The sequence below is a fragment of the Pelophylax lessonae genome (assembly GCF_965119305.1).
Source record: "Pelophylax lessonae genome assembly, chromosome: 2".
In the NCBI taxonomy this organism is placed as follows: domain Eukaryota; kingdom Metazoa; phylum Chordata; class Amphibia; order Anura; family Ranidae; genus Pelophylax; species Pelophylax lessonae.
The window spans coordinates 12343239-12359578 of record NC_138769.1 but is presented as its reverse complement, the minus strand read 5'-3'; the positions used below and the strand labels follow the sequence as shown (position 1 = coordinate 12359578).

The 16340-nt window shown below is 49.0% G+C and overlaps 1 protein-coding gene across 1 annotated transcript in view; it reads left to right on the top strand.

The window, feature by feature from the left end:
* Positions 1–16340, top strand: part of VTCN1 (V-set domain containing T cell activation inhibitor 1) — a gene marked incomplete at both ends in the record, with an annotated part of 44762 nt that overhangs the window by 12565 nt on the left and 15857 nt on the right. Inside the window, 2 exons of the mRNA XM_082246324.1 lie at positions 11845–11909; positions 13174–13521. Coding sequence (XP_082102450.1) covers positions 11845–11909; positions 13174–13521 — 413 coding nt within the window. The remainder of the gene's footprint in view (positions 1–11844; positions 11910–13173; positions 13522–16340) is intronic.

Genomic DNA, 16340 nt, shown 5'->3' with positions numbered 1-16340 from the left:
TGGGGTACTGTGCAGCACAAAATTACCATTGTGTGTCAGGAAAGACCTCCATTCGTTTATAAGTCTCAGCAGTGGCGGCCTGTCTATAGGGGACGCAGGGGTGCTGCCCCCCAAAAAAAGAAAAGAAAAAAAAAAAAGATTAAAAAAAGAAATAAAAAGATAAAAATTTTTTTTTTAAAATTTTTAGCCCACTAGGGGCACCGGACTTAGTGGTGGCTATGGGGGGGGGGTTTCCACCCCACATGCGGCGGGCAGAGGCGCCCATTGGCGGCCTTCTGGGGGTCACCGGGGCGCAGAGCAATGCGCCCCGACACTCCCCACTTTTGTGATGTCCTGGCTGTGATTGGTCCAGACTCCAGCCTGGACCACTCATCATTCAGGACATCCTGACCCTGCTGACGTCGTTGGGGGCGGGGGCCGGTGTGTGCGTCAGTCACTCACCGTCACCGCCCGATTCCGTCACCTTCCTGCCGTCAGAGAGGACTCGAGGAGAGGAGCAACATGCCGTGGATGAGACCCCGCCGGTTCCCGCCGCCGTCAGAGAGGGCTCGAGGAGAGGAGCAGCGCGCCGTGGACGAGACCAGGCAGTGTGAGTGTGGAGTGTCACGGTCGAGTCAGCGAGCCAGCCCAGGAGAGCAGGTAAGTGAACAGTGATGGAGGCTGCAGCGCGATGCCATGACATGTGACCTGACCTGTGACATGACCTGTGACAACATGCCTGCGACATGACCTGTGACATGACCTGTGACATGACTGTGACATGACCTGTGACATGCCTGTTACATGCCTGGGACATGACCTGTGACATGACCTGTGACATGCCTGTGACATGACCTGTGACATGCCTGTGCCATGACCTGTGACATGCCTGTGCCATGACCTGTGACATGCCTGTGACATGACCTGTGACGACATGCCTGTGACATGACCTGTGACAACATGCATGTGACATGACCTGTGACATGCCTGTGCCATGACCTGTGACATGCCTGTGACATGACCTGTGACATGACCTGTGACATGCCTGTGACATGACCTGTGACATGACCTGTGACATGCCTGTGACATGCCTGTGACATGACCTGTGACATGACCTGTGACATGACCTGTGACATGCCTGTGCCATGACCTGTGCCATACCTGTGACATGACCTGTGACATGCCTGTGCCATGACCTGTGACACATCTGTACCATGACCTGTGCCATGCCCTTACCATGACCTGTGCCCTGCCTGTGCCATGACCTGTGCCATGCCTGTGCCATGACCTGTGACATCCTGTGCCATGCCCTTACCATGACCTGTGCCATGCCCTTACCATGACCTGTGCCATGCCTGTACCATGACCTGTGCCATGCCCTTACCATGACCTGTGCCATGCCTGTACCATGACCTGTGCCATGCCTGTGCCATGACCTGTGACATGCCTGTACCATGACCTGTGCCATGACCTGTGACATGCCTGTACCATGACCTGTGCCATGCCTGTACCGTGACCTGTGCCATGCCTGTACTATGACCTGTGCCATGCCTGTGGCATTAACTGTGACATGCCTGTACCATGACCTGTGCCATGACCTGTGACATGCCTGTACCATGACCTGTGCCATGACCTGTGACATGCCCTTACCATGACCTGTGCCATGCCCTTACCATGACCTGTGCCATGCCTGTACCATGACCTGTGCCATGCCTGTGTCATGACCTGTGTCATGACCTGTGCCATGACCTGTGACATGCCTGTACCATGACCTGTGCCATGACCTGTGACATGCCCTTACCATGACCTGTGCCATGCCTGTGTCATGACCTGTGCCATGACCTGTGACATGCCTGTACCATGACCTGTGCCATGACCTGTGCCATGCCCTTACCATGACCTGTGACATGCCTATACCATCACCTGTGACATGCATATACCATAACCTGTGCCATGCCCTTACCATGACCTGTGCCATGCCTATACCATCTCCTGTACCATCACCTTTGCCATACCCTTACCATGACCTGTGCCATGCCTATACCATCTCCTGTGCCATGACCTGTGCCATGCCTGTACAATCACCTGTGCCATGCCTATACCATCACCTGTGCCATGCCTATACCATCACCTGTGCCATGCCTATACCATCTCCTGTACCATCACCTTTGCCATACCCTTACCATGACCTGTGCCATGCCTATACCATCTCCTGTACCATGACTTGTGCCATGCCTGTACAATCACCTGTGCCATGCCTATACCATCACCTGTGCCATGCCTATACCATCCCCTGTGCCATGCCTATACCATCACCTGTGCCATGCCTGTACCATCACCTGTGCCCTACCCTTACCATGACCTGTGCCATGCCTATACCATCTCCTGTACCATCACCTGTGCCACGCCTATACCATCACCTGTGCCATGCCTGTACCATGACCTCAATGTCACGCAATTTTTTACTGCGTTTTTTGCCGCGAAGCAATACCTATTACATTTTTCCTTTTGCGCCCCCCCCCCCCCAAAAAATTTTGAGCACCAGCCGCCACTGAGTCTCAGTGTGTCAGTGGAGACCTCTATCAGTTTATAGGGCTCAGGGTTTTAGTGGAGACCTCCATTGGTTTATAAGAGTCAAGGTGTAAGGAGAGACCTCCTTCAGTTTATAGGGCTCAGGGTGTCAGAAAAGACCTTCATCAGTTTATAGGGCTCAGGGTGTCAGGAGAGACCTTTATCAGTTTATAGGGCTCAGGGTGTCAGACGAGACCTCTATTGGTTTATAAGGCTCAGGGTGTCAGACAAGACCTCTATTGGTTTATAAGGCTCAGGGTGTCAGGAGAGACCTCCATCAATTTAGAAGGCTCATGGTGTCAGGAGAGACCTTCATCGTTTATAGGGCTCAGGGTGTCAGGAGAGACCTTCATTGGTTTATAGGGCTCAGGGTGTCAGGAGAGACCTCCATCAGTTTATGAGGCTCAGGGTGTCAGGAGAGACCTTCAATGGATTATGAGGCTCAGGGTGTCAGGAGGGACCTCCATCAATTTATAGTGCTCAGGGTGTCAGAAGGTACTGCCATCAGTTTATAGGGCTAATGGTGTCAGGAGAGACCTCTATCAGTTTATGAGACTCAGAGTGTCAGGAGAGACCTCCATCAATTTATAGAGCTCAGGGTGTCAGGAGAGACCTCCATCTAATTATAGAGCTCAGGGTGTCAGGAGAGACCTCCATCTAATTATAGAGCTCAGAGTGTCAGGAGAGACCTCCATCAATTTATAGAGCTCAGGGTGTCAGGAGAGACCTCCATCAATTTATAGAGCTCAGGGTGTCAGGAGAGACCTCCATCAATTTATAGAGCTCAGGGTGTCAGGAGAGACCTCCATCAGTTTATATGGCTCATGGTGTCAGGAGAGACCTCCAACAGTTTATAAGGCTCATGGTGTCAGGAGAGACCTCCAACAGTTTATAAGGCTCATGGTGTCAGGAGAGACTTTCATCAGTTTATAAGGCTCAGGGTGTCAGGAGAAACCTCCATCAGTTCATAGGGCTCAGGGTGTCAGGAGAGACCTCCATCGGTTTATAAGGCTCAGTTTCTAGGCTCCTCCTACAGTATCTCACAAAAGTGAGTACACCCCTCACATTTTTGTAAATATTTTATTCTATCTTTTCATGTGACAACACTGAAGAAATGACACTTTTCAACAATGTAAAGTAGTGAGTGTACAGCTTGTATAACAGTGTAAATTTGCTGTCCCCTCAAAATAACTCAACACACAGCCATTAATGTCTAAACCGCTGGCAACAAAAGTGAGTACACCCCTAAGTGACAATGTCCAAATTGGGCCCAAAGTGCCAATATTTTGTGTGGCCACCATTATTTTCCAGCACTGCCTTAACCCTCTCTGGCATGGAGTTCACCAGAGCTTCACAGGTGGCCACTGGAGTCCTCTTCCACTCCTGCATGACGACATCACAGAGCTGGTGGATGTTAGAGACCTTCCGCTCCTCCACCTTCTGTTTGAGGATGCCCCACAGATGCTCAATAGGGTTTAGGTCTGGAGACATGCTTGGCCAGTCCATTACCTTTACCCTCAGCTTCTTTAGCAAGGCAGTGGTCGTCTTGGAGGTGTGTTTGGGGTCGTTATCATGTTGCAATACTGCCCTGTGGCCCAGTCTCTGAAGGGAGGGGATCATGCTCTGCTTCAGTATGTCACAGTACATGTTGGCATTCATGCTTCCCTTTAATGAAATGAACAAGTGTGTGTGGTGGCAACCAGGTGAGGAGTACAAAGACAAGTGTGTCTTGCCTACAGTCAAGCATGGTGGTGGGAGTGTCATGGTCTGGGGCTGCATGAGTACTGCTGGCAGCTACAGTTCATTGAGGGAACCATGAATGCCAACATGTACTATGACATACTGAAGCAGAGCATGATCCCCTCCCTTTAGAGACCGGGCCACAGTGCAGTATTCCAACATGATATTGACCCCAAACACATCTCCAAGATGACCACTGCCATGCTAAAGAAGCTGAGGGTAAAGGTGATGGACTGGCCAAGCATGTCTCCAGACCTAAACCCTATTGAGCATCTATGGGGCATCCTCAAACGGAAGGTGGAGGAGTGCAAGGTCTCTAACATCCACCAGATCTGTGATGTCATCATGGAGGAGCGGAAGAGGACTCCAGTGGCAACCTGTGAAGCTCTGGTGAACTCCATGCCAGAGAGGGTTAAGGCAGTGCTGGAAAATAATGGTGGCCACACAAAATATTGGCACTTTGGGCCCAATTTGGACATTGTCACTTAGGGGTGTACTCACTTTTGTTGCCATTGCTTTAGACATTAATGGCTGTGTGTTGAGTTATTTTGAGGGGACAGCAAATTTACACTGTTATACAAGCTGTACACTCACTACTTTACATTGTAGCAAAGTGTCATTTCTTCAGTGTTGTCACATGAAAAGATAGAATAAAATATTTACAAAAATGTGAGGGGTGTACTCACTTTTGTGAGATACTGTATAATCAAAGTATTAGTTTTGGATGGAATGAGCACAATGATACAATATGTATAGCCTTGTTGCCCATCACTCAGCACAGAGCACAGAATAATGTGGTGACCATGGGTACGGGGTTTAGTTGGTCAGCAGTGTATGTGGGTGTCAAGGTCAGATCAGGTTTTTCCTGTCTGGTGTGTGCAGCTTCTGTCACAGATTCTCTTTCTGAAGAATCAATCAGAGAATGTGGAAAAGGCAGCTTCCTCCTGCGCTCTGCACACCCTGTGGCTATCTACACCTGTGCCGCTGACCGCCGCCGCTGCGGTGCTGAGACACCCCGCCCCGGGTTTGTCTCTGCAATCTGGTATTTCCTGAACCTAGAAAGAATCTGGCTCTGCAACAAGAGCAAATGTCACACAATGCATAGGGTGAGGTCCTGCATGTGACTGCCAGCACATGGGATGTTTATCACATCTCCGACCATCCTAGATTCTGATCGGTGTAGACCCTGACTGAGTGACTTCTCATTTGCAATAAATGGCTTTTTAATTATTTTTCTAACAAAATCATGTTTTTACTTATTTTCATCCTTTTCCCCATCTAAGTGCTGCTGATCTCCTCCGGCCTCTTTCAGCCACTTCCTGTCTGCATGCATTTTCTTCAACATCGGGGGCACACCATTGCTGTGGACCGGCTTCCGTGGACCATGTCTGTGTAATGTGTGTTAGTACAGCTGCTTGTGATCTCCACCAGGGGGCGCACAATAAGGTGATGGACCCCAATATTTCCTGGATTCCACTGTCCCACCTGCGAGCCTGTGACCCCATGATGGGTGTCGCTGGGTAGAGGGAAGGGAGGCACATTGGCTGTTTTCCCCAAGCTAGAATGAACATGAAAACAACACAGTGGCAGAACTATTAGGGACACCGTCACCCAGCGTGGTTTCTGGCCACAGGGCTCTGAGCTGGCAGTGCCTCTCCCATACAGCCCAGAGCCTGCACTGACAGTTCCCCCTTCCTCCTCCCTCGCACATATGGAAGAGGAGAGAGACGATCTGCTCCTTCTCCTCCTGCCCTTATCCTCCTGTGTGCACCAAGGGAAGTGTGAAGCACAGTAGCTGAAGAGACCTCAGAGTTCTCTTGAGGAGGCACTGGTAGGTGGCACTAATGGGCAACACTGATAGGTGGTACTGATGGGCACTGACAGTCAGAATTGATGAGTACTGAAGGGAAGAGTGTACAGTGAGGGGGGCAATGTGTACAGTCAGGGGGCAGTGTGTACAGTGAAGGGGGCAGTGTGTACAGTGAAGGGGGCAGTGTGTACAGTTAGGGGGGCAATGTGTACAGTGAAGGGGCAGTGTGTACAGGGAGGGGGTATTGTGTACAGTGAAGAGGGGAGTGTCTATACGGAGGGGGGCAATGTGTACAATGAGGGGGGCAAGTTTGTACAGTGAGGGGGACAGTGTGTACAGTGAGGGGGACAATGTGTACAGTGAGGGGGACAGTGTGTACAGTGAGGGGGAGCAATGTGTACAGTAAAGGGGGCAGTGTGTACAGGGAGGGGGAGCAATGTGTACAGTGAGGGGGACAGTGTGTACAGTGAGGGGGAGCAATGTGTACAGTGAAGGGGACAGTGTGTACAGGGAGGGGGGGCAATGTGTACAATGAGAGAGGCAGTGTGTACAGTGAAGGGGGCAGTGTGTACAGGGAGGGGGGCAGTGTGTACAGTCAGGGGGCAGTGTGTACAGGGAGGGGGGCAGTGTGTACTGTGAAGGGGGCAGTGTGTACAGTGAGGGGGACAATGTGTACAGGGAGGGGGCAGTGTGTACAGTGAGGGGGACAATGTGTACAGGGAGAGGGGGCAGTGTGTACAGTGAGGGGGGCAATGTGTACAGGGAGGGGGCAGTGTGTACAGTGAGGGGGGCAATGTGTACAGGGAAGGGGGCAGTGTGTACAGGGAACAGGGCAATGTATACAGTGAGGGGAGGGCAATGTGAAGGGGGCAGTGTGTACTGGGAGAGGGGCAGTGTGTGCTGGGCAGGGGTAGTGTTTACAGTGAAGTGGCAGTGTGTACAGGGAGGGGGGCAGTGTGTACAGTAAAGGGGGCAGTGTGTACAGTGAGGAAGGCAATGTGTACAGTGAGGGGGCAGTGTGTACAGTGAGGGGGCAGTGTGTACAATGAGGGGCAGTGTGTACAGGGCGGGGGCAGTGTGTACAGTAAAGGGGGCAGTGTGTACAGGGAGAGACACAGTGTGTACAGGGAGGGGGCAGTGTGCACAATGAGGGAGGCAATGTGTACATGGAGGGGGGGGCAGTGTGTACTGTGAGGGAGGCAATGTGTACAGGGAGGGGGGCAATGTGTACAGGGAAGGGGGCAGTGTGTACAGTGAGGCAGGCAATGTATACAGGTAGGGGGCAATGTGTACAGTGAGGGAGGCAATATATACAGGTAGGGGGCAATGTGTACAGTGATGGAGACAATGTATACAGGTAGGGGGGCAGTGTGTACAATGAGGGGGCAATGTGTACAATGAGGGGGCAATGTGTACAGGGAGGCGGGCAATGTGCACAGGGAGGGGGGCAGTGTGTACAATGAGGGGGCAATGTGTACAATGAGGGGGCAATGTGTACAGGGAGGCGGGCAATGTGCACAGGGAGGGGGGCAGTGTGTACAGTGAGGGGGCAATGTGTACAGGGAGGGGGGCAGTGTGTACAATGAGGGGGCAATGTGTACAATGAGGGGGCAATGTGTACAGGGAGGCGGGCAATGTGCACAGGGAGGGGGGCAGTGTGTACTGTGAGGGGGCAATGTGTATAGTGAGGGGGCAGTATGTACAGGGAGGGGGGGGGGGTAGTGTGTACATTTACAGATTACAGCAGGTTCTAGATAGAGCCAGAGCCCATACCATAGGATGCCCAGAGTCCTGTATCCCCAGCCTGGATGCACATAGTCCACAAAGTCTTGCTCCTCTCCTTGTCTGTATCTCTAACCTATCCTATTAACTGTGGCACCATCTTGTGGCCAAAAAACAAAAGTACGTCTTTGCTGCTACCCTACACATGTACTGTACTGTATATATACTGTATGTTCTGTAAATAAGATAGGGACCTTAGATTGTAAGCGCCTTGAGGGCAGGGACTGATGTGAATGTACAATATGTAAAGCATGGCATTCACTGTAGGGCAGGCTCTATATAAATGACAATAATAAATAAATAACTTTCTAAAGCCAAAGCAGAATAAATGTGTTTGTGGTCAGACTATCTCCATCTTAGTGTTTGCCAGGTTTGGGGGGGATCATTTATCTCTGTGCATATATTTAGATTTAGGATTTTAAAGAGAAACTTACCTGGTTCAATGGGTTCTCTTAAAAAAATGTGATTCAGAATCTTCCTGTTCCTTAACCCATTTGCCGCCCTGAACATAGTTAGAGAGTAGCTCCCCTTTTGTTGAGGAATAAACATTCCCCTCTGGGTGATCAGTGTACATTTCAGGGCTTATAATGAAGTTTTTAGCAGATTACTACCTTTTGCTGCTCAAGAAATAGCTGTTTGTTTCACCAGACTGCATGCAGACTCATTCTGATTGGCAGTTTATTCTAATCACCTGGTGCACTCGCAGTGTTCTGATGAAGAAAGCTGCAGGGGCTCCATCCCTTTAAAAGTATTTAACCCTTGAGGAGTAACTCACCAAAACTGACATTCCTATTGGAGGGGATGCCTAAAATCTGACTTGTAAACTTCTAGGAAAATCAGTGGGCCAATCACACAAGCAGGAAATTACATTTCTTGAAGTGTAAACTGACACTTAAGGTGAAAAAATATATCTGATGACAGGTTCACTTTAACATAATTCTCTGCAGTGTCCAGGAACACCTGGAGCTCCCCATGCCATGCAGCTTTCTTCTGCAGTCAGAGATTCAATAAAATGCTCTACTTTTTCACTGCCATTTACTATACCTGGGAACTTGCTGGATCTCCTCCGGCAATGCTGGCTTTTCGTAACCCTACTGGCTAGCTACTGGCTGGGCTTGTTCTGTGGCTTTCCCTGTTGAGAAAGAAAATGTATATGCGTCTGTGCCGCTGCCTAGTGTTGGTAATGTTTACATCTCTCCCCGGCCCTGAATGATTCCACTGGGTGGTGGTGCAGGCATAGAATGACCTTGGACTGTATACATGACTCCACCAGGTGGCGTTGCAGGCGTAGAATGACCTTGGACTGTATACATGCCTCCACCAGGTGGCAGTGCCGGCAAAGAATAACCTCAGACTGTATGAATGACTCCACCAGGTGGCGGTGCAGGAGTAGAATAACCTCAGACTGTATGAATGACTCCACCAGATGGCGGTGCAGGAGTAGAATAACCTCAGACTGTATGAATGACTCCACCAGATGGCGGTGCAGGAGTAGAATAACCTCAGACTGTATGAATGACTCCACCAGATGGCGGTGCAGGAGTAGAATAAGCTCAGACTGTATGAATGACTCCACCAGGTGGTGATGCAGGTGTAGAATAACCTCAGACTGTATGAATGACTCCACCAGGTGGCAATGCAGGAGTAGAATAACCTCAGACTGTATAAATGACTCCACCAGGTGGCGATGCAGGAGTAGAATAACCTCAGACTGAATGAATGACTCCACCAGGTGGCAATGCAGGAGTAGAATAACCTCAGACTGTATGAATGACTCCCCCAGGTGGCGGTGCAGCAGTAGAATAACCTCAGACTGTATGAATGACTCCACCAGGTGGCGGTGCAGGAGTAGAATAACCTCAGACTGTATGAATGACTCCACCAGGTGGCGGTGCAGGAGTAGAATAACCTCAGACTGTATGAATGACTCCCCTAGGTGGCGGTGCAGGAGTAGAATAACCTCAGACTGTATAAATGATTCCACCAGGTGGCGATGCAGGAGTAGAATAACCTCAGACTGAATGAATGACTCCACCAGGTGGCAATGCAGGAGTAGAATAACCTCAGACTGTATGAATGACTCCCCCAGGTGGCGGTGCAGCAGTAGAATAACCTCAGACTGTATGAATGATTCCCCCAGGTGGCGGTGCAGGAGTAGAATAACCTCAGACTGTATGAATGACTCCACCAGGTGGCGGTGCAGGAGTAGAATAACCTCAGACTATGAATGACTCCACCAGATGGTGGTGCAGGAGTAGAATAACCTCAGACTGTGTTGATGACTCCCTATAGGGAGATTTATTCTGCACACATTTACAAATACATGCGTAAACTACAGACCTCATCAGGGCACCCTGTTTTCTGTAGTCCTAACTCTAACTTCTGAAATTCTCCACAATGGAAGCACATGCATTTTAATGGATAGGCAGAGGGCAGGTGAGCCTGGAAGGAGCCCACTTCTTCTTAAAGGTTCACCGTCATCAATCCTTCCTTGCTCATGTAAAAAATGACTTATACTGATAGGGGATGTCCACAAAAATTTGATAGAATATGGTCAGAGTGGACCACCACGGTCTCGGGAGAGGCTGAAATTTACCAGGAGTAGGGGACATGTTTGCATGGGGCTATGGACCTGTGGCCTGTGATTTATTCTTCCTCATGTGCACACACTTGTGTTTGTTGACTGGAATGCTATGCTTCCCCTAAAATGTTTTTATTACCAGCTGTTTTGTTTAGTTACTGTTATATTTTCTTTTATTTTCTGCACAATACTTGGATATATATATATATATATATATATATATATATATATCTATGCAATTGTGCCTTTATTATTGTTAAATGATACCTCAGACCGGATGACATGTACCGTGTTTGATGATTGTTGTTTACTCTTTATTTGAAAACTGATTAAAAACCTTTAAAAGAAAAAAAAAAAAGAAAAAGGAAAAGTTTAACGTCCCTCTGCCTATACATTAAAATGCATGTGTCCTCATTGTGGAGAAGTTATAGTCAGGGACTACAGAAGACAGGGTGCCTTGATGGGGCCTGTAGCTTACGTATGTATTTGCAAACGTAGGCTAAACCCTCTGTTCTTAACGCAAATTGTCAGACAGGCCAATTCGGTTGGTCGCTGACTAGTTGGTATGTTTAAGCTTATAAATCTCTGTATTTGTTTGACATGCGTTGCCCTTCCAGTGCTCTTTGCTGCAAAGACCAGTTATAGGTGGGGACAGAGGCCACTTGTTTGTATGAGTGATTCCCCCAGGTGGCGGTGCAGACGAAGAATACCCTCAGACTGTATGAATGAATCCACCAGGTGGTGACGGAGGCCTAGAATGACCTTGGACTGTATGAATGACTCCATTGGGTGGTGTTGCAGGCATAGAATAACTTTGGACTGTATACATGACTCCACCAGGTGGCGGTGCAGGCATAGAATGACCTTGGACTGTATACATGACTCCACCAGGTGGCGGTGGAGGCGTAAAATGACCTTGGGCTGTATGAATGACTGAGTTGGGTGGCGTTGCAGGCGTAGAGTGACCACAGACTGCATAAATGACTCCACCAGGTGGCGGTGCAAGCAAAGAATGACCTCAGATTGTATGAATGACTCCATTGGGTGGCAGTGCAGGCGTAGAATGATCTTGGATTGCATAAATGACTTCACCAGGTGGCAGTACAAGCGTAGAATGACCTCAGACCTCGGTGCAGGCGTTGAATATTTGTTTGGCTTTACATCGCGTTTGATCTCAGCACTGAATGATTTTTATAATTGAAAGCCTTGCAATTTCTCAGCATCCTCTGGGGCACCATCAGTCGGACTTATAGGACATCACAAAGGGTTGCTGAATTGTGTGACAATGGTTGCGGGGTGTAAGTTTGAATGTTTCAGTGATGTGAGACCCTCGCTCTCATGGACACGCACAGATCACTAATTCTACTCTTTTCATCTGCAGAATGATTGGGATCATTGTCCTCCTGGTGGCAGCCATTGCTCTGATCATTGGTCTCAGTGTAGCAGGTAAGTGATCAGTACATGTACCGGTGACCTTCAGCTGAGCCAAAAACTTGCTCTGCCTCGTTCCATGTATCTTGATGCTTCACTGGCTGCATGCTTGTTCCATGTCAATGACTTACCAAGTCATAGAAAAGGAAATGGGAGGAGGCACCCTCACAGCTTGCACCATCAGAATCAACAACAGCAACCCCTGTATTTCTCTCCTAAAGGGCACATCCAGGCTCCGCGTCGCCTCCTGCTTAATAATATTGAACTGTGACTGTGCTTTACCACCCCTCCCTCTCAGTGCAGGTCCAAGCACCAAAATTTACCGGCTTTATCTGTCTGGGTAACCAGGACCACCAAGAGAGGGGTACAGGGAACACGCCAACACTGGGGCTGGCAGGGTCTAGCTGCTGTAGCCTCCTCATGGACCACAGCTCTGCCTTAGGCTTGGTTCACATGTATCCATGTTAGGGATACACACTAAATCATGTGCATTCCCGACACACACAGAAATGCTCTGCTCTTTAGCAGATGCATGGGGTGCCATTGGCCATTTTTTTCTCTTTAGTAGAGCAGTCCATTAAAATGCATGAGCTTCTGTACACTCTACATGCTGAAACGCGTCGAAACACTCACACGCCCACAGTAATGTGAACCAAGCCTTAGTGCATATGAACTATGAGAGCCCCCCACAGCCTGATATAGAATAGAAGGTGTGGGGGGGGGGGGAAGGGGCTGTCAGGTAGGCTGTACGGGGCCAAATGATTTATAAAGGTTGCTCCCCTGGTGACAGTTGTCACTGAGACAGAAAGGTATGGGAAATCTAAAAATGTACAGTTGTCCTAAATGTTAAATTGAGGACTTGGGGATTGGATGAGAGGAATTTGTGCTGGAAGGGGTTATTTGGAGTTGGGGGGGGGGGGGTGCCCGGAGGGGAAATTTGAGGTGTAGAGGATTTGTGTTAGGAAGGGGGAATTTACTTTTTGAAGGGGGGGGCGGGGTTGTCCTGGGAGCATATGTGGAATGAGAGGATTTGAGCTAAGCATGCAGATTAGCGCTCAATTTTTTTGGAGGGGGAGGGGATTTTTGCTGACACGTAATGCTCATACATCTTGGGTGGGGGGCAATTTGATATGTTCGCCCCCGGATGACCTTGTCCCGGCACTGCATGTATCTTAGGGATTTTTGTATACAGAAGTGTAAGGACACTGATAGGTCCAGTATATATTTTAGCACCCTAACATTACAGAGGTTGAACCCCCTTCTCTGCTCTTCCCTCCAGGTAACAGCTCCACCAATGCTGTATTGACTTCGAACGCGGTTGGACAGATCACCAACAATGTCATTCTGGGCTGCACCTTCACCCCGGACACGAAGCAGTCCAGCGATGTCTTGTGGGAGAAGGTGGGCATGACTGGCAATGTCTACAAATATGTGAGTGGAAAGATCTCCTTGACGGACCAGAACAGCGCCTTCAAGGGTCGGACATCGCTCTTCCCAACCGAGCTGACAAAAGGGAATGCCTCTCTTTTGCTTAGCAATGTTCAGCTGGGTGATGCTGGAACCTACAAGTGCACCATCACTAATTCTCAGGGTACAGGATCGAACACGCTGAACCTCAATGTGGGAGGTGAGACCTTCGGGACATAAATGGGGGAGGGGAGGGAAAGGAGGAGGAAGCTAGGATTACTGGGGGGGGGGGAACAAAAGGAAGAGGTAAAGGAGAAACATGAGACCAACTGGGAAAAAAGGGGAAGACAATCAGGGGAGGTGAGACTATGGGAGCAATATAGGGAAAGAGGGGGAGGCAACTGGGGAGGTTGAAACGACAAGGGAGAAAAAGAAGGGCTATTTAAGAAATTTTTAGTACATATTGTAAAAAGGTGGGATTTTTGAGGCACAACTAATAAAATAGATATACTGTATGCTTGTCTTTTGTAGCCCAACGCGTTTCATGGAAAACTCCACTTTTTTCAGGAGCTGCCAGTCTACTATTGTATCAAAATAGTAGACTGGTGACTCCTCAAGAAGTGGAGTTTTCCATGATGACAAAAAAACAGCATATACAGTATACACTTTATTGTCAAAATTATTGGAACGCCTGCCTTTACACGCACATGAACTTTAAAGGCATCCAAGTCCTAGTCCGTAGGGTTCAATATTGAGTTGGCCCACCCTTTGCAGCTATACCAGCTTCAACTCTTTTGGGAGGGCTGTCCACAAGGTTTAGGAGGGCCTTGCTTTGTGCACTGGTCCAAATCAGTTGGTGGAGGGGGGATGGGATTATTGTTGGGGATGTTTTTCAGGGGTTGGGCTTGGCCCCTTATTTCCAGTAAAGGGAACTCTTAAGTTGTCAGCATACCAAGACAGTTTGGACAATTTCATGCTCCCAACTTTGTGGGAACAGTTTGGGATGGCCCCTTCCTGTTCCAACATGACTGCACACCAGTGTACAAAGCAAGGTCCATAAAGACATGGATGAGCAAGTTTGGGGTGGAGTAACTTGACTGGCCTGCATGGAGTCCTGACCTCAACCCGAAGAAAGACCTCAACCCAAAGAACACCTTTGGGATGAAATAGAGCAGAGGCTGTGCTTCCGGAAGAATGGTCAAACATTCCCATAGACACACTCCTAAACCTTGTGGACAGCCTTCCCAGAAGAGTTGAAGCTGTAATATCTGCAAAGGGTGGGCCAACTCAATATTGAACCCTACTGACTAAGACTGGGATGCCATTAAAGTTCATGTGCGTGTAAAGGCAGGCGTCCCAATACTTTTGGTAATATAGCTTATATACATCACTTTTTAAATAAGTTTTGATAAAACTGATAAATAAGATTCCATCTTTTCACAATACATACTAGAAATTAACCATATAGGGGTGTGGAACTTTATAATCAATTTGGGGTAGTCAGGGGAGGTTAGACCTCATGCGCAAGAAATGGGAGGCAACCCAAGCCACCAGGCAAATAGAGGGGAGGCAACTGGGGCAGAAAGTCCTCCTGAGAAAAAAACCTGTGAGAAAGGAAGCTTCTAGGGCAAAAGGGGGAAGGAAACCAGGGAAGGTGAGACCACCTAGATGAGATCACTGGGAAAAAAGAGGGGAGGTAACAGGGGGAATGAGACCACTAGGGCTAAAGGAGGGGGGGGGGGCAAATGCAACCACCGGGACAAAAAAGAGGGTGTAACTTTGGGAGTTGAGTCTCCACTGGAGCAAAAGGGGGAGGGGGAACCCAGGGAAGTGATACCACTGGGACAAAAGAAAGAAGGGGAGGCCACCATGATAACGGGGGTAGTCAGAAGAGGTGAGACCATTGGGACAAAAAAGGGGGGATACCAGGGTGGATGAGATCATCAGTGAAAAAGGAGGGGGGCAACCGGTAAGATGAGACTATGAGGGAAAAGGAGAGGAAACAACCCAGGAGGTGAGACCCCCAGGGCAAATGAAGGGAGGCAACTGGGGGTGGACAGACCACATGGATAAAAAAGGGGATGTAAATGTGGGAGGTGAGGCCACCAGAGCGAAAGGGGAGGAAACCAAGAAGAGTAAGACCACTGGGTCAAATGAAGGAGGTTGAAACCACCAGGATAAAAGAGGGGGGTAATCAGAAGTGGTGGGGGAATGCAGCAAAAAAGTGGGGGTACCAGGGTGTATAAGACCACTAGGACAATAGAGAGAGGCAACCCAAGAGGTAGGACCCCTAGGGCAAAAGTGGGGGGAGAAGACCACAAGGACAAAAAAGGGGATGTAACTGTTGGAGGTGGGGCCACTTGGGCAAAACGGGTAAGGAAACCAGGCCAAATGGTGGCACAGGTACAAAAGGGGGGGGGGTCAAGGGAGTGAGGATAAAACAGGGGGATGATAGGAACAGGTTAGACTACTGCAGCAAAAAGAGAAAATACCAAGGTGGATGAGACCACCAGGGATATGGGGGGAGGGGGGGATAATAGTAGAAGTGAGATCATGGGGGCAAACCAGAGGAGGCAACCCAGGAGGTGAGACCACCAGGACAAAAAAGGGAATGTAACTGTGTGAGGTGAGGCCACTGGGGCAAAAGGGTGGAGGAAACTGGGATAAGTGTGACCTCCGGAGCAAAAGAGCGGAGGTGATCTCACCAGGATAAAATGGGGGGGTTATCAGAAGAGGTAAAAGCACTGGAGCAAAAAAAAGGAGGTACCAAAGTGGATGCACAAAAGTGAGTACACCCCTCACATTTTTGTAATTATTTTATTCTCTCTTTTTATTATCTTTTCATGTGACAACACTGAGGAAATGACACTTTGCTACAATGTAAAGTAGTGAGTGTACAGCTTGTATAACCGTGTAGATTTGCTGTCCCCTCAAAATAACTCAACACACAGCCATTAATGTCTAAACTGCTGGCAACAAATGTGAGTACACCCCTAAGTGACAATGTCTGAATTGGGCCCAATTAGCCATTTTCCCTCC